Below are 27149 nucleotides of genomic sequence, written 5' to 3'. Positions count from 1 at the left end.
AATAAAGACACCAATGTGCCCTTTGTGGTGTTTTCATGGTGAAACCTGCAATGCCTTCAGCAAGTATTCACACCCCCGACTTTTTCACATTTTGTTGTGTTTCAGCCTGACTTCAAAATGGATTAAATTTAAATGTTTTGTCACTGATCAATACAAAATACCCCCTAATGACAAAGGGAAAATGTTTTTTACAATTTTTTTTTTTACAAATTTTTACAAATTAATGAAATCTGAAAAGCTTACAACGGGAAATTGTCCCGTTGGAACGTAAATCTTCGCCGCATTCGAAGGTCTTTTGCACTCTGAAGCAGGTTCTCCTCAAGGAGGAGGATATTGGGACAGTACTCTGTGCAGAGTGTTGGTGCTGCTTCAGCAGTCTACTTTTCTCTTGGGGACAATCCTGTACTCCTCCACTCCGACACAGTGTACCAGCATGCTGGCACTCACTTTACCGACCTCGGAAGGATGACAGGCCGAGTTAACCCCACCTGGAATTAATTCAACAGCTGAGTGGGATTTGAACTCAGGACTCTCGGATCCAAAGCTCGGCAACCTTTCTTGAAGCCAACATCAGACAGCCAACTCCTCAAGGACTTGCTTGTATTTGGCTCCATTTATTGTTCCCTCAATCCTTGCAAGTCTTCCAGACCCTGCCGCTGAAAAGCATCCCCATCACATGATGCCGCCACCACCATGCTTCACGGTAGGGATGGTTTTGGATGGGTGAGGAGCTGTGCTCAGTTATTGCCAGATGTAGTGCTTTGCATTCAGACCAAAGAGTTCCATTTTCGTCTCATCAGACCACAGAACGTTTTGCCTCTTGCTCTCAAAGTCTTTCACGTGACTTTTTACAAACTCAAGACGTGCTGTCACGTGTTTTTTTTTTCTCAGGAATGGCTTCCGTCTTGCCATTCTCCCATAAACCCGAGTTTTTGAAGTGCTGCATACATAATTGTCCTTCCGGCAGGTCCTCCCATCTCAGTAAAAGATCTCTGTAGTTCTGTGAGAGTGGTCGTTTGGTTCTTCTTTACCTCCCTGACAAAGGTCCTTCTTGTCCGGTTGCTCAGTTTGTTCGGACGGCCAACTCGACGAAGAGTCTGGGTAGTTCACATTCTTCCATTTTCTTATGATGGAGCTCACTGTGCTCTTGGGACCTTTCAACACTAGAAATTTTTTCATACCCTTCCCCAGATCTACGCTTCCTCACAATTTTATCTCGGAGTTAAACGGACAGTTCCTTCGACTTCATGGAAGAGTTTCTGCTCTGACACTGTCAACTGTGGGTCCTCATCTGGAAAGGTGTGTTTCTTTTTCAAAATCATGTCCAATCATTTGAATTGGCCACTGGTGGACTCCAATCAAGTTTGTTTTTTTGTACACATTATCGAGACTCGAATGAGAGCGAACACACAACGCACAACAAGGGGGCAGGAAGAGGAAAGACAAAACAATGGGGAACAGAGACATTCGGAGATCCCTGGTAGGGTGAGGGATGGGGTGGGGAACACGGGGTATACAAGATGGACACGACAGGGACTTTCAGGAAGGAAAGTAGGGAATTTGAAGGAGGTGGGGTTGGGGTGGATTAACGGGGGTAGAAAAGATCGTGGTTTTGGATGGGGGAAGATAAGAGGTGGTGGTGGACAGCTGTTTTGAATACCTGGAGGGAAGTTTGGGATTGAAGAGAGTGCGGGAGTTTGTTCCAAAGGCGGGAAAAAAGAGGAATGAAAGAGTGAAGGTGAGCAGTGATTCTTGGTTTGGGCAGTTTTTCCAGAAAGGGGTTGTTGGCGGTCCTTGAGCGCCTTACGGAAATATGGGGTGGGGGTGGGGGGGTGCAAATCGTCGATTAAGCGGGTTGGCGAGACTGGAGAGGCGACGGTAGAAGACTGAAAGACCACTGATCTGCCTGCGGTGATTGAGTGAGAGGCCCAAATACTCAGCCTCACCGCGGGAGATGCCAATGATCCTAAATGCCTTGGTTTCCACAGCGTGAAGCCGAGAAATGTGAGAGGCGGGAGCATTAGCCCAGAGAGGAGAGCAGTACTCCATCTGGCTGCAAACGATAGCTTTGCATGTGGTCAGGAGCTCAGGTGGGCCGAGGAAGGACTTTGCACAACGGAGGATGCCCAGTCGGCGACTGGCTTTGGAGGCCAGTTTGGAAATGTGGATTTCCCTGGAAAAATTATGGCAGATAGTGAGACCCAGAAGCTTGAGTGAAAGGACTTCTTAAAGATGATTGTTAAGAAAGTAGATTTGGTGTGGGGGGGGGGGGGGTTGTTCCAGACTGTCCTTTCGGAGAGGAATCGTGAGAATGTGAGATTTGTCAGGGTTGAAAGACATGTTTCACGTGTTGGAGCAGTTTGTGATTTTTATCCAGATCTGCAGAGAGCGAAGAACCTGCTGCTTGCCAGTCTGAGGGATGACAGATGGTACGGCAGAGGGTGGAGTCATCAGCAAAGAGATAAAGAGGATTTTACAGAGAGTCGGAGAGATCATTGATGAAAATCAGAAAAAGAACAGGGCCCAGAACGCTACCTTGAGGAACTCCAGCCTGGACAGGAAGAGCAGATGAGAGATGAGAGAACAGGAGAGGAAGTAGAGCGAGATGTCTGGCTGTAATTAGAGAACCACAGAACATTGACAAGCATGTGGTCAGATGAACCGGTTGGAGCGACGGAAAAAGAACAGATATTTTCAGGGAAATTGCTCGAAATCAGATCCCGAAGAGATGGACGCCCATTGGTTGAGATCCCGGTTGGGAAGTTGACCGATTGAGTCAGTCCCAATGAGTCGCAGAAGTCTTTTTCTGAAGTATCCTGGCAGGTGACGGAGGTACCCACACCCAACCAAGTGGCATGATGGCAGTTGAAGTCACCACATATGAGGAAGAGAGAGTTGGGATGAGAGAATAGACGTTGGTGCATGTTTTCGGAGAGTGAGTTGTAAATGGAGTCATCACTGTTTGGTGGACGGAACAACACACATATATACATGAGGTGGGAGTGGAGGGGAAACTGTTGTCAGGGGGGAGTGAGGGCAGTGCATGGAGAGTGAGGAATAGAGTCTTTGATGAAGAGAGCAACTCCTCCACCAGGACGAGGCTCAGGTCTGTCATACCGGAGGTTGGATTAACCAGGGAGAGATACGAGGGAGAAAGTTGTGGAGACATCTCAAGGATGATGAAAGGAATTGGATGCCCTGAGCTTAATTTGTAATGCCATAGCAAATTTGTAATGTCTCAGAGGGAGGTTGAATTGGGGTTTTCCAAGCGATTTGTGTTGCAGAAAAAATCGAGGAAGAAGAAGAGGTAATGAAGAAGAAGAAGAAGAAGAAGAAGAAGCAGAATCGGGAGAAAGGTCGCAGTTTTATTTTTTTTTATTATTATTTTTTTTTGTTTTAAGATAAGAAATAGAGTGATTAGTTGGGAGGGATGGGGGACGTTAGGAAAGTGGGGAAGATATAAATTGAAGGTTATGGGGAGAAAAAACAAATAAACAGGATCTTACACAGAGGGGAACTGGTAGGCCTCAAGCCTCGGCCTCAAGCATCCGGTAAGACAACGTCGACAAAATCTCACAAAATAGCACGATTTTTGAAACAAAACCGAACTAGGAACACACATTAACATGTCGGTGAGAAAAATAAACAGTTAAAACAGGACAGATAACGACCGGAAACTTAACTTTGAGATCGTCAGCAGAGTGCCCCGAAGGAGACCTCGACGCTCCAAACCTGGAACCGGAAGTGACTTTGGGATTGAATTTGTATATTTTCATGTATTTTATCATCCATGAATGTGGAACACTGTCAAAAGCTTCCATATCGTCCATCCAGATGGTGGACAATTTGGTTCTTTGCATTTTGAAATTTTCAACTACGGCCTTGTTCAGAAGTGGGTGCTGGCCCTTTTGTTCTACCTCTAAACCTCCTTGTTGGGTTCAGTGATGGATCCTTATTTATGTCATGATTCCTGTTGGAAGTTTGTGTGGTGTTTCTAGACTGTCTGTCTATGTGTCCACGTCTTCATATTTTCACTTTAAAAATTGTTTTCTCTGTTTCTGCTTGTTCGATCGATGCAAATTTTTTAAGCATCGGAGGGACTTCCGATGGAGAATGTTTTGTTGTTAACATTGTCGTCATATTGTTGTGAGCTGGGGTTCGGTGGCGAGGAACGACCGCTAGATGGGGCAATAGGGCCGTCTCCTACCGAACACCCGGAATTAAAGGTCGTCACCCCGGATAACTCCGAGTCGACCGGTCACTTAAAGGACCGTGGTCGCCAATATTTCGACCGTGTCGCGGAGGGTTGATTGTATAAACCTAAATATACCTAAATATACCTAAACCTCCAATATACCTAAATAACCAAGTGGTCTCGCTACCGGGAAGCCACCCCTCGGCCGACTCTGTCCAAACCGAGTCACATCTACCGACTCGGGTCCGGCGTAACCGAACGGGAATTACCAGAGCCACGCCGGTCCCAACGACAACTTACGGCACAAACGGCCTTACTACTTCTCAAGCCCGAACCATGCTAGGCCAATGGAAGAAATGACAGGCAACGAACTGGAACATTTAACTCGGGGGTTATTTACAATAATCGGGAAGGGAGACACAGAGCAGAGTTATCACGAATAAAAATGCAGGCAATGTACCGTGAGCAAAAGCACATTCTACTGAACAGACTGGCCACAGACAGAAACACACACCAAAAAAGAAATGGACCGAGAGGGTCTTTATTCGGCCCTTCAGCTCGGGAGGGAAGGCGAGCTGAGAGTCAGAGTCTGGCCGGGTACCTGGCCGCCTCGTGTGGTTTGGCCGAGACGAGCGAACCAGGATGAGACCAGGCACGTCGAGCGAACCAGGTTGAGACCAGCCGCGTCGAGCGAACCAGGATGAGGCAAGCCACGTTGAGCAAACCACCAAGCACAGGACCATGGAACCACCGAAAAGAAGACCACCGAAAGAACACCCGAACCAGACACTCCACCAACGAAGCGAGGACCCCGGAGACAGCTCGCGATCTTTCTTATCCCTCCTCCCGTGCGAGGTGGAGGGATCCGCTCTGAGGCGATGAGCCTCCGGATTGGACGAGGGGTTGTCGGGCGATCATTGGCCTCTCCTCATTGGACGAGAGGAACATTCCACCTTGTGGGGGCGGAGCCGGAACTGAGGTGATGAGCCTCCTGATTGGCTCGGTGGGGGGAAATGGTGGCCATCCGTGTTGGAGGTCCGGTGGGAGGGGGTAACGACCACCCTCCCCCGTGCGTGTCTGAGAACCCAGACGGAACAACCAGGGGAGCACCTTATTCCCCATCCACCCTCGTAGCGGTGTGGGGGGATCTCGGGTCGGCTGTCGTGCCGGCCGCTGTCGATTGGACGAGCTCACGGTGGGTGGATTGAACCTCACCCCTGTACGTGACACGTTGCACGTGGGCAACGGATGGCGATGGTGCGAGAACGAAGAGTTTGTGGTTTGGGAGGAAGATTTAACGATGTAGAAAAACATCGAGCTGGAAAGAAACCCGCAGCGCACGGACACTTATCAACCCTTTAAACATTGGGGAGGGTTCTAACTATCCACATACTTATTGAAATAACTGAACTATGGGACTGCTGACTGTCTGTGTGCAAGAGGCTTCCAAATACGTAACAATATGTCACATGGTATGGTATGGCAGACATGTTCAATTGAAGGGAAAATTTGAATATAATTTTTTTTTCTGAAACCATTCAACGAAAATAATTAAAACTTTGCATGTGTTATCAACTTCCCACGGGGTATGTAGGCTGATAATGATGACATCATCAGTGAAGTCTTCTTTCAGCCTTGATTGGTTGACTTGAAATCCTCTGAAAAATCTGAAACTTCATTTATCTGATTCCTGACCCGATGTGTGTGAATAATAAAATTTTTGACGTTCATAACCCAGTCCAAGAAACAATGTGATATAATAGGGTGCATGGATGATACGAGCATGTGGGCCATGATAGTAGTGGGCCATAATAGTGGGGTATTCAGTTAACAATGGTAATTTTTTTCAGAATGAACGTGCAAGGTGAGACTATGTGCTCGACGAGTGCTGTTCAAGTTTTAAATGTGATTTATTGTTGTTTTTGCTCCATTCTTAATTTGCAGAGAAAAAATTTGAAACATCTTCAGGTGTCAACTGTTCCTCATCCGTGGTCAGAGAAGTTTCTTTCGATCATCACTTGACAGAGACTTTTTTAAGGATGTGGATAAGTTTAGGGGTGTGTCTGCAAACAAGAACAACTGTGACAGGTGGATCAATGACTTGCAACAGGAGAGCCAAAGAAGTGAGAAGACAAACAATTTTGCTGTTTCGAACAAAAACTTCACTTCTTCATCGTGTTTAACAGGATGTGTTGAAATATGCACAGGTGAGACGTCAAACAGGTGCACTGTGTGTCAGAAGGGATTTTCTTCTTCATGTCTGTTGACACATCAAACGTTTCAGACAAGTGAGAATTCCCACAAGTGTTCTGTTTGCAACAAAGCATTTAATCAGTCATCACACTTACATGAGCACCAGATATTGCACACCTGGAAAAAACCCTACAATTGTTCTGTGTGTAACAAGGCTTTTGCTCGTTCATCAACTGCATCGACACATCAAATAAACCAATGTCACCCGCAGGGTGACCCGTATCTTGCCAAAAGGTGACCACGTGTGACTTCTTTAAGGTCACACTGAGGTGAACAGAGCTGCTATCCACCAGGAGCGACTCCTTGAGGAATATCTGCCTACGAGAGATTCCGATGAGAATCGTTCTACAGAGTAACCATGAAAAATATGCGTTTGCCTCATAACGTCACCAAATGACGTCATAATGTCTCAAGCTTGATATATCTGGAAAGCACTCATCGAGGTGTTCAATTTGAGGTTCTACACTATATGGTTCCTAAAACTTTAAAATTTGACCTTGGGGTCAAATATGGTTGACCTGAGGCGCTAACCATGAAGATCAAGGCCAATCGCCACCAAAAATTAATCAGCTGAGCGCCAGACCATGAACTATATTCCCATGACGTTTGAAGACGATCCGATCAAAATTACTCAAAAAATAAGGGTTTCGTCGACTCCCCTGATTTGCGACAAAGTGACCTTGACCTTTGACCTTGACCTTCAAAATTTTGTGCACTGAAAGGGACCTCTATAGGCCTCTGATATGCGAAGTTACAAAAATTTCCAATGATAACTGTGTTCTGCAGAGTGATTTATACGTGATTACAGACCAAAAAAAATAAAAAACAAATGAAGAAGGCTAATCGCCACCAAAAATTAATTAGCTGAGCGCCAGACCATGAACTATATTCCCATGACGTTTGAAGACGATCTGATCAAAATTACTCAAAAAATAAGGGTTTCGTCGACTCCCCTGATTTGCAACAAAGTGACCTTGACCTTTGACCTTGACCTTCAAAATTTTGTGCGCTGAAAGGGACCTCTATAGGCCTCTGATATGCGAAGCTACAAAAATTTCCTATGATAACTGTGCTCTGCAGAAATTTTTATCCGTGATTTCAGACAAACAAAAAAAAATATAAAAAATAAAAAAAACAAACAAGCTGACGAACATATTGTTGCGGATTCGCGCCCGCCGGCGTGCGACGGCCACGTAACTCGAATCGCGGCACGTCGCCCACCGGACGGTCAATCCAGTCGTGACCCTCTCGGACTAACGCCGGGAACCAGTCACGGGTGGACCTTTCGGTCTCACCGCGATCGAGCCAATCAGCCCCCGCGTGGGATAGGGTTGCTCGCCAAATTCGACCTACCTAAGTACCCACGCGGAGGGTAGACCGGGCGATCGCACCTCGCCGCAGGTCGACTTCGGACACGGGCCACTTAAGCGACCCGTTCCGTACTATCGGGATAACCGAGCGGTGTTATTCGTCGACCTCGACGGTTCGATTAATTATCGGGCGTATTCAGCCCACTACCAACCCTTTACGTGAAGCAAGATGAGGATTCAATGAAAGAAATGACGAAGCGAAGCGGGAAACAGTTCAACACAAAGCACATTTATTCGCGGCACACGGGAGCACACATATACAATTCCACCAAATGCACACAGAAAAGACACAATGTAATTTACACAAAAAGCAAATGTAAAAGCGAAAACACAATGCAGAGCTAATACCGACTACCGAGCACACGGCAACACTTATACAATTCTACTTCACAGACGGCGCCGACAACACATACCCAAAACCAAGGAAAAGAATACCCTCAAGGATGAGGCGGGCCTGAGGCCGAGACCGGGTCGCGCCTACCCGTCTGGTGATGAGACGCGGAGCGGCGATGGCGCCTCAACTCCGCGGGCCTCGCGGACAGTGTCTGGTAGGGGTGGGAAAGGGGCCCCCTTGGTCGCACTATCTCAGCGCGGGGGGAAACAGGAGGGGTTGCTGATGCTCGGGGTATAGAGGATTTTTATTATCCCGCGACGAGCGTCTCCACCTCGGCCAGGTCGCGCTGTCGGCCTCCCTGGGGTGCAGCTCCCGACGCGAGCACCCCCTCGTCTGGTGTCGCTGCCTTTCCACAGCTCCGTCCCCTCCGTTCCGACTCCAACGCACACGACGACCAGCTCCTTCCACCGCCCGCGAAGTCTTGACTCTCTGTTTCCGACTCTCCTACTCTCCGCCTCTGGACTCTCCTACTCTCCGCCTCTGGACTCTCCTACTCTCCGCCTCTGGACTCTCCTACTCTCCGCCTCTTTCACCTCGCTCCCCATTGGCCCGAGAAAAAGTGGGCGTGAATGCTTTTTGATCCATAAATTTGCATATATCGATCGCCCTCCAACGCCCTGGAGGCGGGGCCAAATCGCCCCTCGCTCACCGATTGGACGGCAAAAAGTGGGCGTGTGTCGTTTTTGATCCGTTTTTGAAGCACAAAATCCGTGATTTTGTACACGCTGTTCGGCGCGCGCCCTGCACGAGTCCAACACCGGTACCAACAGGCGGCGCAAGAACGGTGGCGATGCGACGGTTGCGAGGTGTGACGTGAAGGTCGTGGCGGTTGTGGTGAAGCGGTGGTTGGTGGTGGTAACAATGGCGGTTGGTCCAAATTAAAGATAGTAAAAGAAAAACGGCTATCCTGAAGAGTCGCAGCACGCATAAATGACATGTATTCCCACTAGACAACGGGTTTGGGCCTAACTACACATGTACTTACCGAGATACCTCACCTAAGGGACCTGAATGGTGGTTTGCGAATTTGGTAACCACAACACTACCCCCTCCCCTTTTTACAGACTCGTCCCGAGTCGTCAAATTTTCGTGTGCCATCATGTGTAGTTTTCCCCTAGTACATTTTACCTACGGATCCCTGAGTGCGACATTCATGGTATTCGTGTCCCCAAAATAAATAACCTGAGGGCTGCGTAACTACCTAAACAAACTCACTCACACGGACGACTAAAATAAAATTGCCGGCGCTAAGACATACATGCCGGGGGCGCACTCATATTTGCAGTATATCTTAACCTTAACTTACAAATTTTACACTAAACCATGGCCCAGGATCATTGAACTCTGCAAAAGAAAAGCAGTTAGCAGGTAGCCAGGCTGCCCGCATGCAGTCTCTGGCTCAAACAATGCAGGTGACAGGGAACGTGGCTGGCTGCTCACACGCAGTCCAAGGCCTTCCCTTTTGAACTGAACGCAGTGAACCACAACGGTGCATGGGCTGCACAACGCAGTCTCCGTGCCAGCTCAAGTGGCACACGCAATGAGCACAACGAATGGATGGATGAACACAAACACGGTGCACGGGCCGCCACTGCAGGCCCGTGTTGTAGCTGCCAACAGGGCAGTTCTCGCAGCTTGCAAACTGTTGCCTTCTGATCCTGGCGCACATGGAAATGAACAGGGGGGGGCAAAGCAAAAATTGAACGGGGCTGGTGAACATGGGCAGTGGGCATGGCATGGCAAAGGTGCGGGCAACACAGCCCGCAGAAGAAGGCCGCTGCAGGCAAACACAGCCCGCAGAACCAGGCCGTTGCAGGCAAACACAGCCCGCAGATGAACTGGCCGGCACAGGCCTTGAAGTACCACAGCTGCAGATGAAGCTGGCCAGCTTTTGCCGTCAGTGGAAGTTGGTGGAGGGAGTGCGGTGGTGCTGGCCACTTGGAAGGCGGGCTTGGACCTACCGACCTGTCTCCCTCCCACCTATCGCCTTTGCCTGTCACTGTACATACCCACTCCCTTAATTTGTCAAACCCCAATTTAGCCCCAACTTATTTTTTTATTTTTACTTTTATGTTTACTTCCCCTCTATAAATCGTCCCCTAACCCCGTTTATCGTCCTTGTTCGGCTAACCTATCCTGTCACCTAGCCTACTCCCAACCCCTACGTTCCCTTCCCAGAGGGGAACAAGGGAGAGCTAACGTCCTGTGTCGAGGCCCAACGAAGCCTCAGAATGGCCTCCCCAGAGTTCGGCGATCTTAACACCAAGTGGGTCCAGCGGCCCACAACGACAGCGAGGGGATGGATGGTGCGGAGGGGTACATCTCCTAATCTACCCTAACCATTTAACTGTTAAACTACCCCGGGGCTTTCAACAAGCGCCTCTCGCTTAAACTATTGGTTCTAACAACCCAGATTCCCGTCGCCTGTGTTGGTGTCCTCACAATTTCGGGCCTCGCCCCCCAATTTTCTCTCCGTGCCCTCACACGGTCTCCTGGCTGGGTCACGTGGCTCCCTTTGGCAGGCACGAGCCTCTCCCGATTCTCCCGCTATGGCACGCCCGGCACTACACTGCCTCCGAGCCTACCAGCTCCCTAACACCGGGGAGTGCCCCCCATGGCACCTCCCTGAAACGCACACGTGGCAGGCCGGCCTCCCGGGCCCCTTTCCGAGGGTCACCCGTGCCCACAACACTGCCCACGCGGCTAATGGCGCCCCGGCCCCCGCACCAAGCAGGCGCACCCGTGCCCACTACTCTATCCCGGCCCCCCATGGGCCCATGGCCTACCGCGGCCGACTAGCCTGGTGCCCGGGGTACCCACTCAGCGATACTCACCTTTCGCAGCCACGCTCCCAAGCCCGTCAACAGGGCTCCTGCACCCCTCCAAATGGGTCTCGAGCCTACATTCCCACCAACAGCAAAACGACCTCCATTTTTCAATTTGACTAACCCCCTAACTCACTTTATACTGACCCCGGGGTCCCTTGGGCGGGAGTCACTCCTCCCCCCAATCACTCATCGCACCATGCAGTCCCCATTCGCTCCACTCACGCAGACCCGCTGGCCTCACTCACTCAACAAGTACTCACCTCACAACTCACCAACTCTTCAACACACACACCACTGAACTCTGCCATCCTCCTATCTGCATCCCCTAACTAACTCGTGCTCCCACGTCGTCCCTTAAACTCGTAGCACGTTCCTTTTAACACTACGTAGCTAAACTACGTCCCCTCTACACACTCACCAGTCTGTCTCTGTCTCCTAACTCAAAAATTCATTTTATTTCCCAACCTAAATCTGGCTACAATCCCTCTAACTAATCCATTCCACGGACTCCATGAGGACTTTCCCCCTGCCCCATGGAGTCGGTCTAACTAAGCTAACCCTTCCCCCTAACTAGTTTCCATCCTGTGCCCAGGTAAGGGGGTCTTTCACCCCTTGCCCAGGAATCCTGTGCACCCGAAAGTGAGGCCTGCTTTTTTTTTTTTTTTTTTCCATGCGCAGCACCTGCGCGGCAACTCAGAGCTCGCGCACTTTGCACCTGCCCGTGACGTCATGCAGCTGCACGTGTTCCTCGTCCCTCCTTGGACGGTACCATCCGGCAGAGATACCCCTCCTGCCGGATTCCAACCCCACGTACAGCCATGGCGTCACCGTGCGCATAAAAAAAAAACACAAGCCCCACGTCTCGAGGGGTTCCCCACGCGAACACATGTGCTTTGCCCGTTGGAGCTTAACACACACGATCGCGTGGAGAACCCGTCCGGTCCAAATCCATTTACCTGCCTAAACTTTGTCCGTCCGCGGGATCGGCAAATCCACCGCGTGCGTTTCCGGACCGGGACTTCACTCTCGCAAGCGAGCACGTGGTGGTCTCGTGCGTTGCACAGCACGGACCGCGTGCTCACTGCTGGGTGAACCCGGCACGGTCCGCGAAACAACTACAGCCGCTACCCGGCTTTCTTTCCTTACATGTCGTCGTCGTCGCCATTCGACCCACGCACACCTGCGTGTTACGACGCACACAGTCCACTCCATTAAACTCACACCGGGAGACGCGGCTGCGTGCTCCCGCATGCCAACCGACATCTCCCTTACATACCGCTCTCTCACACACACGGTCTCCCTTGCATACGGCCGTTCACTCACGCGTGCCTCACTACTCACACAAACCATACTACTTACTCGTGGTGCCTCATCCACACACCGTGCCTCACTCACACACGCGGGGGCACACACCCGCGGTGCCTCACTCGCACTCCGTGCCTCATCCACACACGCGGGGGCACTCAACCGCGGTGCCTCATCCACACTCCGTGCCTCACTCACACACGCGGGGGCACTCACCCGCGGTGCCTCACCCACACACCGTGCCTCACTCATACACGCGGGGGCACTCAACCGCGGTGCATCATCCACACTGGCCGTTTCACTCACACACACGGCCTCTTCCACACACGGTGCCTCATCCACACATGGCGTGCTGGGAAGCACGTATTCCGGCACAATCGCCACCTCACCACTCACACACGGGGTCGCTTCCACACACGGGGACGCACTCACACCTTGCACCACACACACAGGGACAACCACACTGGGGATTTGTGTCCCCACAAGGGTCTCCAGGGCCTCTATCCCCCCCAAGCTTTCCGTGCACCCGTTCACAGCACCCGTCCCCTCAACCTCGCAAAGCACGACCGAACTCACCTGGTCGTGACTCGCCTCATGGGGGCATACTCCCTCCCCTCGTTCCTGGAGGAGGCCATCCAGGTGCTCGCACTGGGTCCCTACCCAGTCCGCCAGCTCACCCCCATTATCCTCCACTACCTCCGTGTGTGTGTGTGCGTCACTTACCCCGTCTTCATCGTGCTTATTGGTCTCTGCTTCTTTCTGGCGTCTTTCCCTTATCTTTATGTAGGTCAACCTTGCTTTCTCTTTAAGTCGCTCCCGTCCTTCCCTGTTTTTCACTCCTTGCTCTTTCACGATCTCCGCGTACCTCATCCTTGCTCTCCGTATTAATTGTTCTTTTCTCTCCCTCGCAATTACTTTCACCTCGTCTCTTGTCTCCCGAATTACTTTTTCCTTACCCGCCTCCACCGCGGGCCTGTCAGCCGTTGCACCCCCTTCCAGCTCGTTTGTTCCGACACGTGGAGTCGCCATTTTAAGTTCCCTGCTCACGGCCTTCATGCCCGCTTGCAGGCATCGGCCCATGTTCTGCGTCTCACCCCGTAGTTCTTTCATTTCTTTTTTCATTTGCTTGCCCATGCTTTTCATTTCGTTTATAAATTCATTTGCATTTGCATCCATTTTCGCTGTCATTGCCGCCAGCATGGCGAATAGCTGGGCCATGTCGGGTGCGCTTGGGTGAGCCGTTTCGGCAAGGGTCGGCGGGTTTTGGTGGAGAGGGGGGGGGGAGGTGTCATACACCGCGGCCGCTGCCGCTCCGATTTCGGGCTCTGGGTTCAGTTGGGCGAGTCCGTGTTCCTGCACAATCAACATTTCCTGCTCGGGGATTCCATCCTGGACCATGGATTCTACACATTCTACATCCATTTCTAATACCCCCGGCTCCCGCTCGCCTTGAGACGCCATCTTGCTTCTCGTGAAGGGTTAATTTGAATCGCTCGTAATTTGGAGGGAATCGGGGGTCGCTTCTCTCACCCCTGGACCGATTCCCGTGAATTTAGCCGGAGACAGGAGAGCCCGTTTTCCTGTTCTCCGATACCAGTGCCGCGAGGAGGGCGATGGATTTGTATCGCACGACCTGACACCAGTGTTGCGGATTCTCGCCCGCCGGCGTGCGACGGCCACGTAACTCGAATCGCGGCACGTCGCCCACCGGACGGACAATCCAGTCGTGACCCTCTCGGACTAACGCCGGGAACCAGTCACGGGTGGACCTTTCGGTCTCACCGCGATCGAGCCAATCAGCCCCCGCGTGGGATAGGGTTGCTCGCCAAATTCGACCTACCTAAGTACCCACGCGGAGGGTAGACCGGGCGATCGCACCTCGCCGCAGGTCGACTTCGGACACGGGCCACTTAAGCGACCCGTTCCGTACTATCGGGATAACCGAGCGGTGTTATTCGTCGACCTCGACGGTTCGATTAATTATCGGGCGTATTCAGCCCACTACCAACCCTTTACGTGAAGCAAGATAAGGATTCAATGAAAGAAATGACGAAGCGAAGCGGGAAACAGTTCAACACAAAGCACATTTATTCGCGGCACACGGGAGCACACATATACAATTCCACCAAATCCACCAGAAAAGACACAATGTAATTTACACAAAAAGCAAATGTAAAAGCGAAAACACAATGCAGAGCTAATACCGACTACCGAGCACACGGCAACACTTATACAATTCTACTTCACAGACGGCGCCGACAACACATACCCAAAACCAAGGAAAAGAATACCCTCAAGGTTGAGGCGGGCCTGAGGCCGAGACCGGGTCGCGCCTACCCGTCTGGTGATGAGACGCGGAGCGGCGATGGCGCCTCAACTCCGCGGGCCTCGCGGACAGTGTCTGGTAGGGGGTGGGAAAGGGGCCCCCTTGGTCGCACTATCTCAGCGCGGGGGGAAACAGGAGGGGGTTGCTGATGCTCGGGGTATAGAGGATTTTTATTATCCTGCGACGAGCGTCTCCACCTCGGCCAGGTCGCGCTGTCGGCCTCCCTGGGGTGCAGCTCCCGACGCGAGCACCCCCTCGTCTGGTGTCGCTGCCTTTCCACAGCTCCGTCCCCTCCGTTCCGACTCCAACGCACACGACGACCAGCTCCTTCCACCGCCCGCGAAGTCTTGACTCTCTGTTTCCGACTCTCCTACTCTCCTACTCTCCGCCTCTGGACTCTCCTACTCTCCGCCTCTGGACTCTCCTACTCTCCGCCTCTGGACTCTCCTACTCTCCGCCTCTGGACTCTCCTACTCTCCGCCTCTTTCACCTCGCTCCCCATTGGCCCGAGAAAAAGTGGGCGTGAATGCTTTTTGATCCATAAATTTGCATATATCGATCGCCCTCCAACGCCCTGGAGGCGGGGCCAAATCGCCCCTCGCTCACCGATTGGACGGCAAAAAGTGGGCGTGTGTCGTTTTTGATCCGTTTTTGAAGCACAAAATCCGTGATTTTGTACACGCTGTTCGGCGCGCGCCCTGCACGAGTCCAACACCGGTACCCACAGGCGGCGCAAGAACGGTGGCGATGCGACGGTTGCGAGGTGTGACGTGAAGGTCGTGGCGGTTGTGGTGAAGCGGTGGTTGGTGGTGGTAACAATGGCGGTTGGTCCAAATTAAAGATAGTAAAAGAAAAACGGCTATCCTGAAGAGTCGCAGCACGCATAAATGACATGTATTCCCACTAGACAACGGGTTTGGGCCTAACTACACATGTACTTACCGAGATACCTCACCTAAGGGACCTGAATGGTGGTTTGCGAATTTGGTAACCACAACAATATCTTGCAAAAAACTTCGTTTTGGCAAGATAATAATACACACTGGAGAGAAACGTTACAAGTGTTCTATGTGTCACAAAGCCTTCATTAATCCATCAACTCTATCAGAACATCAAAGAATACACACCGGAGAGAAACGTTACAAGTGTTCTGTGTGTAACAAGGCCTTTACTCATTCATCATCTGTATCTCGACATCAAAGAATGCACACCGGAGATAAACCCCACAAGTGTTCTGTGTGCAACAAGGCCTTCATTAATCCATCAACTCAATTGGCACATCAAAGAATACACGCCGGATTGAAGCCTTTCAAGTGTTCTGTGTGTCACAAGACCTTTTCTTGTTCATCATCTGTATCGACACATCAAAAAATTCATCAAAGCAACGGATTTCCAGGAACAGGTGCGAGTGGAAGATGCCACACATAGGATGGAAATAACAGCAAATCCAGCACCATCGATTGCAAAGAAGAGAAATGAAAAATACAAAAAGATACATCAACAAATATACACCGACAACTGGGAGAACGACAAAAGAGCAGGAAGATTGCAAAAATATCTTGGAAGAGTTGGGGAGAGACAAAGAAGGCACTTTGCAGGGGCTTGGAAGACGTCATGTTAACTGGGATGGAGAACGAGTCAGAGTGCAGTGTCTGTAGAAAGTCTACATCCCCTTTCAAAATTTTCACCTTTTGATGCCTTATAACCTGGAATTAAAGGTCATTAAATCAGACTTTTTACACCGTTATTTACCCACCGTAACCCACAACTTCCAAGTGAAAAACAAATTATACAAGTTTCAGAAAATTAATTGAAAGCACAAAACTAGAATATTTAGGTGGGATCGGTGTCCACCCCCCTTGTAATGGCAATTGTAAACGAGTTCAGGTGGAACCAATCACCTTAAAAAATTACACACCAGCTTAATTGACCTCCACCTGTTTAAACTCTCGTGATTCTGATTTCAGAATAAAATCAGCCCGTTCCTGTAGTTTCCACTGCTGGGTCGTGCATTTCACAGCAAATGCTCAATCGTGAGCACCAAGGAGCTTTCAAAAGACCTCTGGGATAACGTTTTGGAAAGGCACATATCAGGGTATGGGTATAAAAATGTTTCAAAGGCCTTGAATATCCTTTGGAGCACAGTCAAGACAGTGATGATTAAGAAATGGAAAGCGTATGGTAGCACCAAGACCCTGCTGAGATCAGGCTGTCCCTCCAAACTGGGTGACCAAGCAAGGATACTGATCAGAGGCCACCAAGATGCCAACGGCAACTTTGACAAATTTCCCTGACAATATCTGCTGCTCTTCCTTCGCTCCAATTGGTTCTTCTGACCACGTCCTTGTTAAAGTGGACATCTCTGGCTGTTATCAGAGAACCACCTCACCGCCGTCGAGTCTGGCATTTCACTCAAGCCGACTGGCAGGGTCTCCGAGCAGCCATCAAACTTACAGACTGGTCTCCTATCACTACTTTCTCAAACATCAACTCATCCTGGGAATTCTTTCAAAGAAACTTGCTCTCCCTCATGCACAGATTTATCCCCTCTCGTGTTCAGTTGTCCTACCCTTCCTCCCGCCCTTGGTTTACTGAAGCTTGTGGCGAGGCAGTTGTCCTGAAACAACTTGCGTTTGCCTCATGGAAAGCAAACCCAACTGAGGGCAATCTCAGTTCTTTCCACAAAGCTCGGAACAAGTGTGTATCTACCCTCAGGAGAGCCAGAAAACAACATCTTTCTCATCTCAAGTCTGAACTCTCAAACCTCTCTCCCTCCTCAAAATCCTGGTGGCGTTTAATCAAATCTGGAGACTGATCTGAGACTGAGACTGAGAAAGGAGACTGATCAGAGGCCACCAAGATCCCAACGGCAACTTTGAAAGAGCTTCAGGCCTTCATGGCAAGGATTGATCACTGGTGTCCATGTGACAACAATATCTCAAGCACTCCACAAGTCTGGGTTCCACGGTCAGGTGGTTAGAAGGAAACCATTACACAAAAGGATCACCTTGAGTCCTGTTTGAGGTATCCAAAAACACCCGAGAGATTCTGAAGCCATGTGGAAAATTTTTGTGGTCTGATAGAACTTATGGAAAAATGCTAAATGCTACATTTGGTGCATACCCAACAAAGCACATCAGCCAAAGGACACCATACCTTCTGTGAAGCCTGGTCGTGGCAGCATCATGTTATGGGGATGTTTCTCTTAATCAGGGACTGGGGCACTTTTTATATTTTTTTGCATACCAAGTCGAGGCTTGTTTAAGAGCTAATACACAGAAACATATGACAAGGCAGGAGACAAGAAGGGAGGGAGAGGGAAGCACAAAATAGTGCAGAAGAAAGACAAGAGGATATCTGTGTAAGAGAGAGGGATGGGATGGGGAAAACAAGATGGTACAACAGGGACTTTCAGGAAGGAAAACAGGGTGGGAAGGAAAACATGTGAAGGAGGTGGGTATGGGAGGGATCAATGGCATGACTTGAAGATTGCTGTCCATCAATGCTCCCCATGCAGCTTGACTGAGCTTGAACAGTTTTGTGAAAAAGAATGTGCAAATAATTCCCAATCAAGGTGTGCAAAGTTGGTTGACACCAATCCCAACAGACACAGTTGTAATTTCTGCCAAAGGTGTTCCACCAAGTATTAACTCAAGGGGGGTCGACACTTATCCAACCAAGATATTCTCGTTCTGTATTTTTAATAAATTTTCTGGAATTTGTAGAATAAAGTTTTTCATTTGGAAGTTGTGGGTTACGATTTGTAAATAAAGGTGGAAAAAAAGTCTGATTTAATGTCATTTAATTCCAGGCTGGAAGGGAACAAAAGATGTAAATTTTAATAGGGGGTGTGGACTGTCAAGAGGCACTGTAAATACCCAACACCAAGGACACTTTAAGGAGATGGTCGGACGGAGTCAATAAGGATAGGTGCAGGTTCTGAAAGGTGGAAATAGAAAACACCATCACCTTCTCTGGAATTGTCAAAACCTCAGGTGACACCTGTGCACAGAAAGGGAAAACAAAGTATCGAGAGCAGTCCACCGACACGTGCAAAAACGTCAATATCCCAGTCTCAAAGAACTCTTGCAAGCACGAACCCAATGTGACACCAGAATCTGAAAAAGGAACCTGGAAGTTGAAGAGCACCGACATTGCACCAGTGATAATCGGAGCAACGGGAGTGATAATGTGACTATATCCAATGTGACAACAAGAACAGTTATCCAAAGCAATTTATGAGAAGAGAAAAGAGCAGAAGAAGGATCTGGACGGGTTTTAAATCATGAAAAAGGAATAAAAAAAACATCGAAAGTAAATGCCTTGAGGGATCGCCTGTGTCATTATGACGTCATACTCATAACTAACATTATATTATTATATAATAATAAATTATATAATCATAACTAACAGCACAGCATAATTGTTGATCCAAAATCAGATGGAGATTTCTATTTCATATTTTATTGTCCTGTTCACTTCAAAAAAAGGTTTTGTGTGGGAATTCGGGAATTTCACTACAATCAAATGGCTTATAATTATGATGTGGGTCTTCGGGATTTTGCGAGCAATCTTCGGCACCTCCGGCAAATGAATTCCAAAATGTCTTCCCAAACCTCACGACCCCCCTGTCCCTTTCCCCGACTCTGCAGTTCATAGAAACTTTGAATTCTTATGTAGTTTTCAGTGAGACGAGGTCTGTTTACCCTCTAAACATGCTGACGCCATAGCTGACATGTTGAGGGTTCAGGGATGAATCATTTGCAGCTTTGTTGCAGCAGCCATCTGGAGGTCAGCTTAATTTTGAAGGGAAAAGCAATATTTATGAATGAAAGGTTGACAGGACTTTTCAGAGGGGGTGAGATCATCATACGATGTTTTGATCATCCTTGAGACAGAATGGTGTCAAGACTGCAACCCTTTGTGTGCTGGGATGGATCACACTTGGCTCCTTGGTCCGGAGGTCGGAAAGTCAGCCCACAATGAAAAGGTGAGGGAAAGATTTATAATCTGCTCTGGCCAGTTCATTTCTTGGTTGGTGTTATTGGGACCCAACCAGACTTTCACCAGCTAAAGCAGCTGGGTCAGGAACAGCTTTAAATCATCCATGCATCAAAGGTGTGTCACCTTTCCTGTTTCTTTGGATGTTCTTCTGTTGGTTGATAGGGTGAATCCATGTCTATGTTTGTTGATGACGTCACGCAGTGGGTCGAGAGCAAGACAAAACAAGAGGGGGGAAAGACTGACTCCCTGGAAGATCCCATGCAATTTCTTCACATCTGATATTTCGATATTTCCTTCTGAGTGCTGTACTATCAACGTGGCATTCCAGAGTTCCATTGCTTTCTCAATCAGTTTGATTACTTGGGGATTGATTTTGTATATTTACATGCATTTTATCATCCATGAATGTGGAACACTGTCAAACGCTTCCTTATAGTCCATCCAGGTGTTGGACAATTTGGCTCTTCGCATTTTGAAATTTTCAAGTACGGCCTTGTGCAGTCGTGGGTGGTGGTCCTTTTGTGCTAAGTCTCAACCTCCTTGTTGGCTTCGGTGATGGAACATCATGTCTGTCATGATTCCTGTTCAAAGTTTGTATGTTGTTCGTGGACATATTATTGGCAGGTGTTTGTGAGGAAGTTGGGTTTCTTCAGATTTTAATGAAAAATGTGTTTCCTTCTCCAAACCACTCATGCACTTCCTTTTCCTCTTTGATCAGTTGTTTGAATGTCCTGGTGTCGTGATTGTGGAGAGCATCAAGTTGTTTCAGCCAGAAGTTTGGAATTCCATCTGGGCCTGAATTTTAAAGTTTCGTTGCATTTTTTTAAGTGTTTTTAATTTTTTATTTATTCATCAATAATCACTGGGGACATTTCCTCTTCCTTCATGGTGCTTCTTCTTTTCCAAGTCCACGATCCCTTCTGCTTCCTTGTTATGTTCCTTTCGATCTCCAAGAATTCCTTTCCAGAATGTTTCCCCATCTATTCTTTTTCAGGGGTGTTGACACATTCTGCTTTTGTTTCCCGAATTCGTGGAAGAATCTCTTCGGGTTTCTCTCAAACATGTGGTTTTGTTTTCTCCTGTTGTTTGCTTCCTCATACGGTGGTGCTTTTTATTTATTTTTTTGGTTCACGAGCTCCAGCCAGAGTGACCACTATATTCGATATGTCTGTGTGTTGGGTAGTCGATCCAGTGGAAATTTCTTTTTTTAATTTTTTTGAAATTTGTTCCACCCTTATTATCAGTTTTACCGTCGATATTGTTACGTTTGAGGGGTGTATGCATTCAAAGGGTAATTAGGATGTTTAATTAGGTATGCCATGCTGTTCGAGTGTACCAGGATCTCGATGTAATAAGTAGCAATTCAGTAGTGATAAGTTGTCTAGTAAATGTCCATTTCTTCAAGGGGGAAATGATAATTGTCACGTAATTAGATAGGGATACGGGATAGGGTAAGTGTGTCTGCGTAAACCCCTTTTAGTATTCCCTGGAGGCTTGCCGTGACGTCACAGGACAGTGCTGCGGATGGCTCCGCCCCGTGATCACGATTGGCGGAAGGCGACGGCGGAGGGCCAATAAAACGGCTCGATTAGAAGTGACGAGGACTCGAGGATAAAAAGGCTCTGTTCGGGGAAAAGGCGAGAGGAAGAAGATCGGTAAAGAAAAACCGTTTTGGTGGAGGCTTTTGTGCTGGGAGCGTGCTGTTTGTTGGGCTGATTCGATCCTGGATTTGATCGTGTCTCGTGGCCTTGCTGTGCCTCGTGCCTCACCTTGGTTGGCTCTGGGGTTCTGCTGGCTCGGAGTACGGGGTCGAACGGCGGGCGGACCTGCCTCCCTCTCCTGCTCGCAACTTGGCGCCAGAACTGGTTCCCTGGCGGCTGTGAGCGGACTTTTCTTTCGTATCAAGTTCTATTGTGTAGTCGACTTCCCATGTCTGCCTCCCATCTTGTATACATATATATATATATATATATATATATATATATATATATATATATATATATATATGTCCTATCGAAGTTTTTCATCGTGATTTCAGATCTGACAATGTTTTTTCACAATACTCGTTCTGTAAAATGTAAAATTAAAAAAAACAAACCTCTTCGGGAACGCCCCTAAAAATTCTACCAAAATCTACTGAAAGGGGCGCAACCCACATGACGTCATCTCCAGAACGACAAAGGCTGCACGTAAATTACTCGGGTTGGTGATCTACGTGATTCTATTGGCTTCCTGTGTGTTTCCACATTCGATTGGTCGACTCAATCGCTTCGTTCATTTCTGCTTTAAAAAAATCGAACATTTGGTTTTGAATAATGGATGACATGGACTTTGATTTGTCTGGTTGCGACAGTGAGTGTGAGAGAAATGAAGGATTTTGGTCTGAATCAGATGGAGAATTGTCAGACAACGTAGTCGCGGGAGGTGAAGTTCAGGCAGCTGGAAATGGAATACGGCCTTACCAGTTCGAGCCCGAAGCAGGACAAGCAGAGAAAAATGGCGATGAAATTCCCGGCGTTCATGATGATCGGGAGGACATCGAAGGAAGACTTGGAAATAACTACTGGTTTGACTAAATCCAATTCATAATTCAATAATGTAAATTTGACTTGCATACTGCTCGATATCAGAAATATTTTAGTGAGGTGACGTGACCAGCGCAGCGCAGCGGACATGTTGCCCCGCGGCGAATGAATTGCAAGGCCAGCGCATGTCATCGGCCGTGTCTCTCCGCGCATAAAACGAAGCAATCTCACTGTCCGGATACGATGAAAACTTTTATGCAGAACACACCTTGTGACACAATTGTCGAGAGTAGTCCGATAAATCTGACGATCTGTTGCATTTTTATTTATTTTATTCCTACTGTCGTCATGTAGCACCAGTCGAAAACAATGAAGAAAAGAGACTAATAATAGAAAGCGACAGCACGTCAGATTTATCAGACGAGTCGGACGGACGACGGATTTATCGGACTAGTCCAGACTCTAGAGATCTCGAGCTGACAAGTAACTTGTATTAGCATGCAAACAATGTATAAGTCAATGCGTCAGAGTCCCGAGGCTATGAGTCCGTGTAATAGGACAGATACATTTGTCTTTCATAGTTATGCCAACATATTTTTCCCTGTTCATTTATTACAACATTTTGGCTAAATGTTAATGAATAGCAAGCCAATGGAAGCAGTACCTTCACTTTAGAATAAACCCATGGATGTCGAGTGCAGCCATACCTGGCTTGCATGTATGTGGAATCGTACCTATCCCAGCAGGCTGATTTCAACGAACAATTCAATAAGCTGCAAAGTGTGGGTGCAGGTTTTTCACATTGTTTGATTTTAAAATTGCCTCCTTGCACCTTGAAATGATGCAATATTAATCTTTAGTATTTTACTTGTATGTCCCTGTAAGTTTCTTTTTTTAATGGAAACGTTCAACAGTCACATTTTATATTTTGTGGACATGCTATAGCCCTTTATTGTGCATACACGTATTGGATTTGTACACGACTAGGACAAGGTAGTAATGGGATAAATAATTGCCTCGTGATTGTTGTGCATACACGGCTCAGAAGCAGAACTTCTTTTCCGTGAAACAATCACAGGGATTAAGACGATCAGTGAGATAGCAAACACATGTGCACAATGCATTTGTACGTACTTTATACGGCGCGGGACATCTAATCAATCCACTCTGTGCGAGTCGCGTTCTGGAGATGACGTCAACGGGTCACGTGACCTGCGGTTCGCTGAAGTCAACTATTTTGAGGGGCGGAGCATAGCAAGTTGTGAAAAGCACTAGAAATGTTCGAAATATTGGTCTAATTATCCCATTTTTTATTTAAAAAATGAAACATGGGTCATTTCTTCATGAGGAAGGTCAAGTTAATAGATAAATAAACAGAAAGTTTTGAGTGTCATGGGACCTTGAAGTCATCCAGACGTGAGTGAATAATTACATTTTTGACGTTCATAACCCATTCCAAAAAAACAATATGATGTAATAGGGTGCACGGATGATACGGGTATATGGGCCATGATAGTAGTGGCCATAATAGTGGGGTGTTCAGTTAATAAGGGTAATTTTGTTCAGAATGAACGTGCAAGGTGAGACTATGTGCTCTCCGAGTCCTGTCCAAGTTATAAAAGTGTTTTATTGATGTTTTTGCTCCATTCTCAATTTGCAGAGAAAAAATTTGAAACATCTTCATGTGTCAACTATTCCTCGTCATTGGGCAGAGAAGTTTCTTTCGATCATCACCTGACAGAGACTTTGTGTCAGGATGGTGACAAGTTTTGGGGTGTGTCTACAAACAACAACAACTGCGACAGGTGTATCAATGTCTTGCAACAGGAGAGCCAAAGAAGTCAGAAGCCAAACAAGTTTTCTGTTCCCAACAAAGACTTCACCTTCTCATCGTGTTTAAAAGGATGTGTAAAAATATGCACAGGTGAGTCGTCACACAGGTGCACTGTGTGTCACAAGGGATTTGCTTCTTCTTCATGTCTGTTGACACATCAAAGGTTGCACACCGGTGAGAAACCCTACAAGTGTACACAATGCAGGAAGACTTTCTGTTCTTCATCAAGTTTATATCGTCATAAAATTATACATTCAGGGGAGAAACCCCACAAGTGTTCTGTTTGCAACAAAGTGTTTAATCAGTCATCAAGCTTACATGAGCATCAGATATTGCACACCATAGAGAAACTCTACAAGTGCTATGCGTGTGAAAAAGCGTTTAATCACTCATCGAACTTATATGAACATCAAAGAATACACACCGGAGAGAAACCTTACAATTGTTCCGTGTGTAACAAAGCGTTTAATCATTCATCAAACTTACAAAGACATCAAAGAATACACACCGGAAAGAAACCTTACAATTGTTCTATGTGCAACAAGGCCTTTACTTGTTCATCATCAGTATCTCGACATGAAACAATACATCAAAAGAAACAATTTCCAGGAACAGGTGCGAGCAGAAGATGCCACACACGGGATGGAAATATCAGCAAATCCAGCGTCATCGATTGCAAAGAAGAGAAATGAAAAATACAAAAAGATACATCGAGTACACACCGACAACTGGGAGAACGACAAAAGAGCAGGAAGATTATAAAAAGATCTGGAAATAGTTGGGGAGAGACAAAGAAGGCACTTTGCAGTGGCTTGGAAGACGTCATATTAACTGGGATGGAGAACAAGTCAGAATACAGTGTCGAGAGAAAGTCTACACCCCCTTCCACAATTTTCACCTTTTGATGCCTTCAGGATTTCACCATCAAAAAATTTCAGGAAAATTAATCAACAACACAAAACTTGAATATCTTGGTTGGATAAGTGTCTTATAACAGCAATTGTAAACGACCTCAGGTGGAACCTATCACCTTCAAAATCACACACCAGGTTAATTGACCTCCAGCTGTTTAAACTGTCGTGATTCTGATGATTTCAGAATAAAATCAGCCGATTCTGTGGGTTTCCACTGATGGGTAGTGAATTTCACAGCAAATGCTCAACCATGAGCACCGAGGAGCTTTCAAAAGACCTCCGGGATAAAGTTATGGAAAGGCACAGATCAGGGGGAGGGAATAAAGATATTTCAAAGGCCTTGAATATTCCTTAAAGCACGGTCAAGATAGTCATTATTAAAATTGGAAAGCGTATGGTACCACCAAGACCCTGCCGAGATCCGACCGTCCCTCCAAACTGGATGACCAAGCAAGGAGACTGATCAGAGGCCACCAAGATGCCAACGGCAACTTTGAAAGAGCTTCAAGCCTTTATGGCAAGGACTGCTCACTGGTGTCCTTATGACAACAATATCCCAAGCACTCCACAAGTCTGAGCTCTACTGTTAGGTGGCAAGGCGGAAGCCATTCCTCAAAAAAGCCCACATTGAGTCCCGTTTGAGGAAAACAAAAAAACACTCCAGACATTCTGAAGCCAAGTGGAAAAACGTTTTGTGGTTTGATGGAACTTATGGAAAAATTCAAAACACTACATTTGGTGCACACCCAACAAAGCACATCAGCCAAAGGACACCACACCTACTGTGAAGTCTGGTGGTGGCAGCATCATGTCATGGGGATGTTTCTCATCATCAGGGACTGGAGCTCTTTCTATTTTTTTGCACACCAAGTCGAGGCTTGTGTCAGAACAAATATACAGAAACATATCACAAGGCTGGAGACAAGAAGGGAGGGAGAGGGAAGCACAAAATAGGGGGGAAAAAAGAGGAGATATCTGTGGAAGGGAGAGGGATGGCATGGGGTAAAAAGGATGCTACGACAGGGACTGTCAGAAAGGAAAACAGAGAAGTTGAAGGAAGTGGGTGTGGAGGGGATCAACGGGGGTAGTAAATATCAAGATTTTGGATGGGTGAAGATATGAGATGGGAGTGAACAGCTGCTTTGAAGACCTGGAGGGAGAAGAATGTGGGAGTTTATTCCAGAGGCAGGATAAAAGAGGAATGAAAGAGTGAAGGTGAGCTGTGATTCCTGATTTTGACATTTTCACAAGAAAGGGAGTTTTGGCAGACCTTGAGTCTTCTTCTTCTTCTTTCGGCTGCTCACGTTAGGGGTCGCCACAGCGGATCATCCGTGTGATCCGCATCGTGATTTGGCACATGTTTTACTCCGGATGCCCTTCCTGACGCAACCCTGGTCGCCTCTTACGACACAGGGATCTGGTACACCTATTTTATCCGGGGTATACACCGGCCCAGTACACTGGTACTCATTTTGCTGACCTCGGAAGGATGACAGGCTGAGTCAACCCCCTGGTGTATTAATTCAGTGGCTCAACGGGGCTTGAACTCAGGACCTTTTGGATCCCAAGCCGCTGCCCTAACCACTGCGCCAACACCAGGCTCATTTTGGCAGACCTTGAGTACCCTGAGAAAATATCAGGGGTACAGATCACAGACAGAGCGGTGGGGGGGGGGGGTAGAATCGTAGTGGTGGAGGGGGGTAGAAGACAGAAAGACCACCGACCTGCCTCCGGTGAGAGAGTGAGAGATCCAACGACTCAGCTTGAGATCCCAATGATCAGGGAGATACCAATGATCCAAAAAGCCTTGGTTTCTACAGCGTTAATTCGAGCTCCGTGTGAAGCATGAGCACCACCCCGGAGGGGGGGGGGAGCAGTAATCCATCAGACTACGGAAGAAAGCTTGGTAAATGGTTGGAATCTCAGGTGTGCCAAGGAAGGACTTCGCACAATGGAGGATGCCTAGTTGGCGATTGATTTTGGAGGCCAGCTTGGAGATGTAGCTTTTCTCGTAAATATCATGGTAGATTGTGAGACCCAGAAGCTTGAATGAAAGGACTTCTTGAAGACGATTGTATTGAAAATAGATCGGTGGGAGTTCCAGATGGTCCTTTCGCAGAGACATGGTGAGGGTGTGAGTTGTCAGGATAGAACGGAAAATGGAAGGAGCAAAATCCGAGAGGAAAACCTGCTGCCCTCTG

General features: G+C 47.8%; 2 protein-coding genes across 2 annotated transcripts in view; both read left to right on the top strand.

Moving 5' to 3' along the window:
* The window catches only part of LOC147006644 (uncharacterized), a 205073-nt gene extending 197856 nt beyond the window's left edge, over window positions 1-7217 (top strand). Inside the window, exon 6 of the transcript XR_015054689.1 lies at window positions 6140-7217. The gene's annotated coding sequence lies outside the window, so the exon portion shown is untranslated. The remainder of the gene's footprint in view (window positions 1-6139) is intronic.
* Window positions 7218-15739: 8522 nt separating this feature from the next.
* On the top strand, window positions 15740-26604 carry LOC147006643 (uncharacterized). The gene is made up of 2 exons (XM_085868273.1): window positions 15740-16024; window positions 24160-26604. Exons 1-2 carry the CDS (start codon window positions 15740-15742, stop codon window positions 24724-24726), a joined length of 852 nt encoding a protein of 283 aa, XP_085724399.1. The 3' UTR covers window positions 24727-26604.
* Window positions 26605-27149: the final 545 nt, after the last annotated feature.

This window comes from Eptatretus burgeri, unplaced genomic scaffold, assembly GCF_056783735.1.
Source record: "Eptatretus burgeri isolate ZD-2024b unplaced genomic scaffold, Ebu_testis_v1 Ebu_testis_scaffold_3158, whole genome shotgun sequence".
Lineage (NCBI taxonomy): Eukaryota > Metazoa > Chordata > Myxini > Myxiniformes > Myxinidae > Eptatretus > Eptatretus burgeri.
Note: the sequence above shows the minus strand (reverse complement) of the source record. Positions and strands in the feature narration are given on the sequence as shown.

Coding starts and splice junctions, on each gene's coding strand:
- LOC147006643 (XM_085868273.1), top strand. CDS start 15,740: ATGTGTCACAAAGCCTTCATTAATCCATCAACTCTATCAGAACATCAA. Junction 16,025..24,159: donor CCTTTTCTTGTTCATCATCT/GTATCGACACAT, acceptor GTGTGTCACAAG/GGATTTGCTTCTTCTTCATG.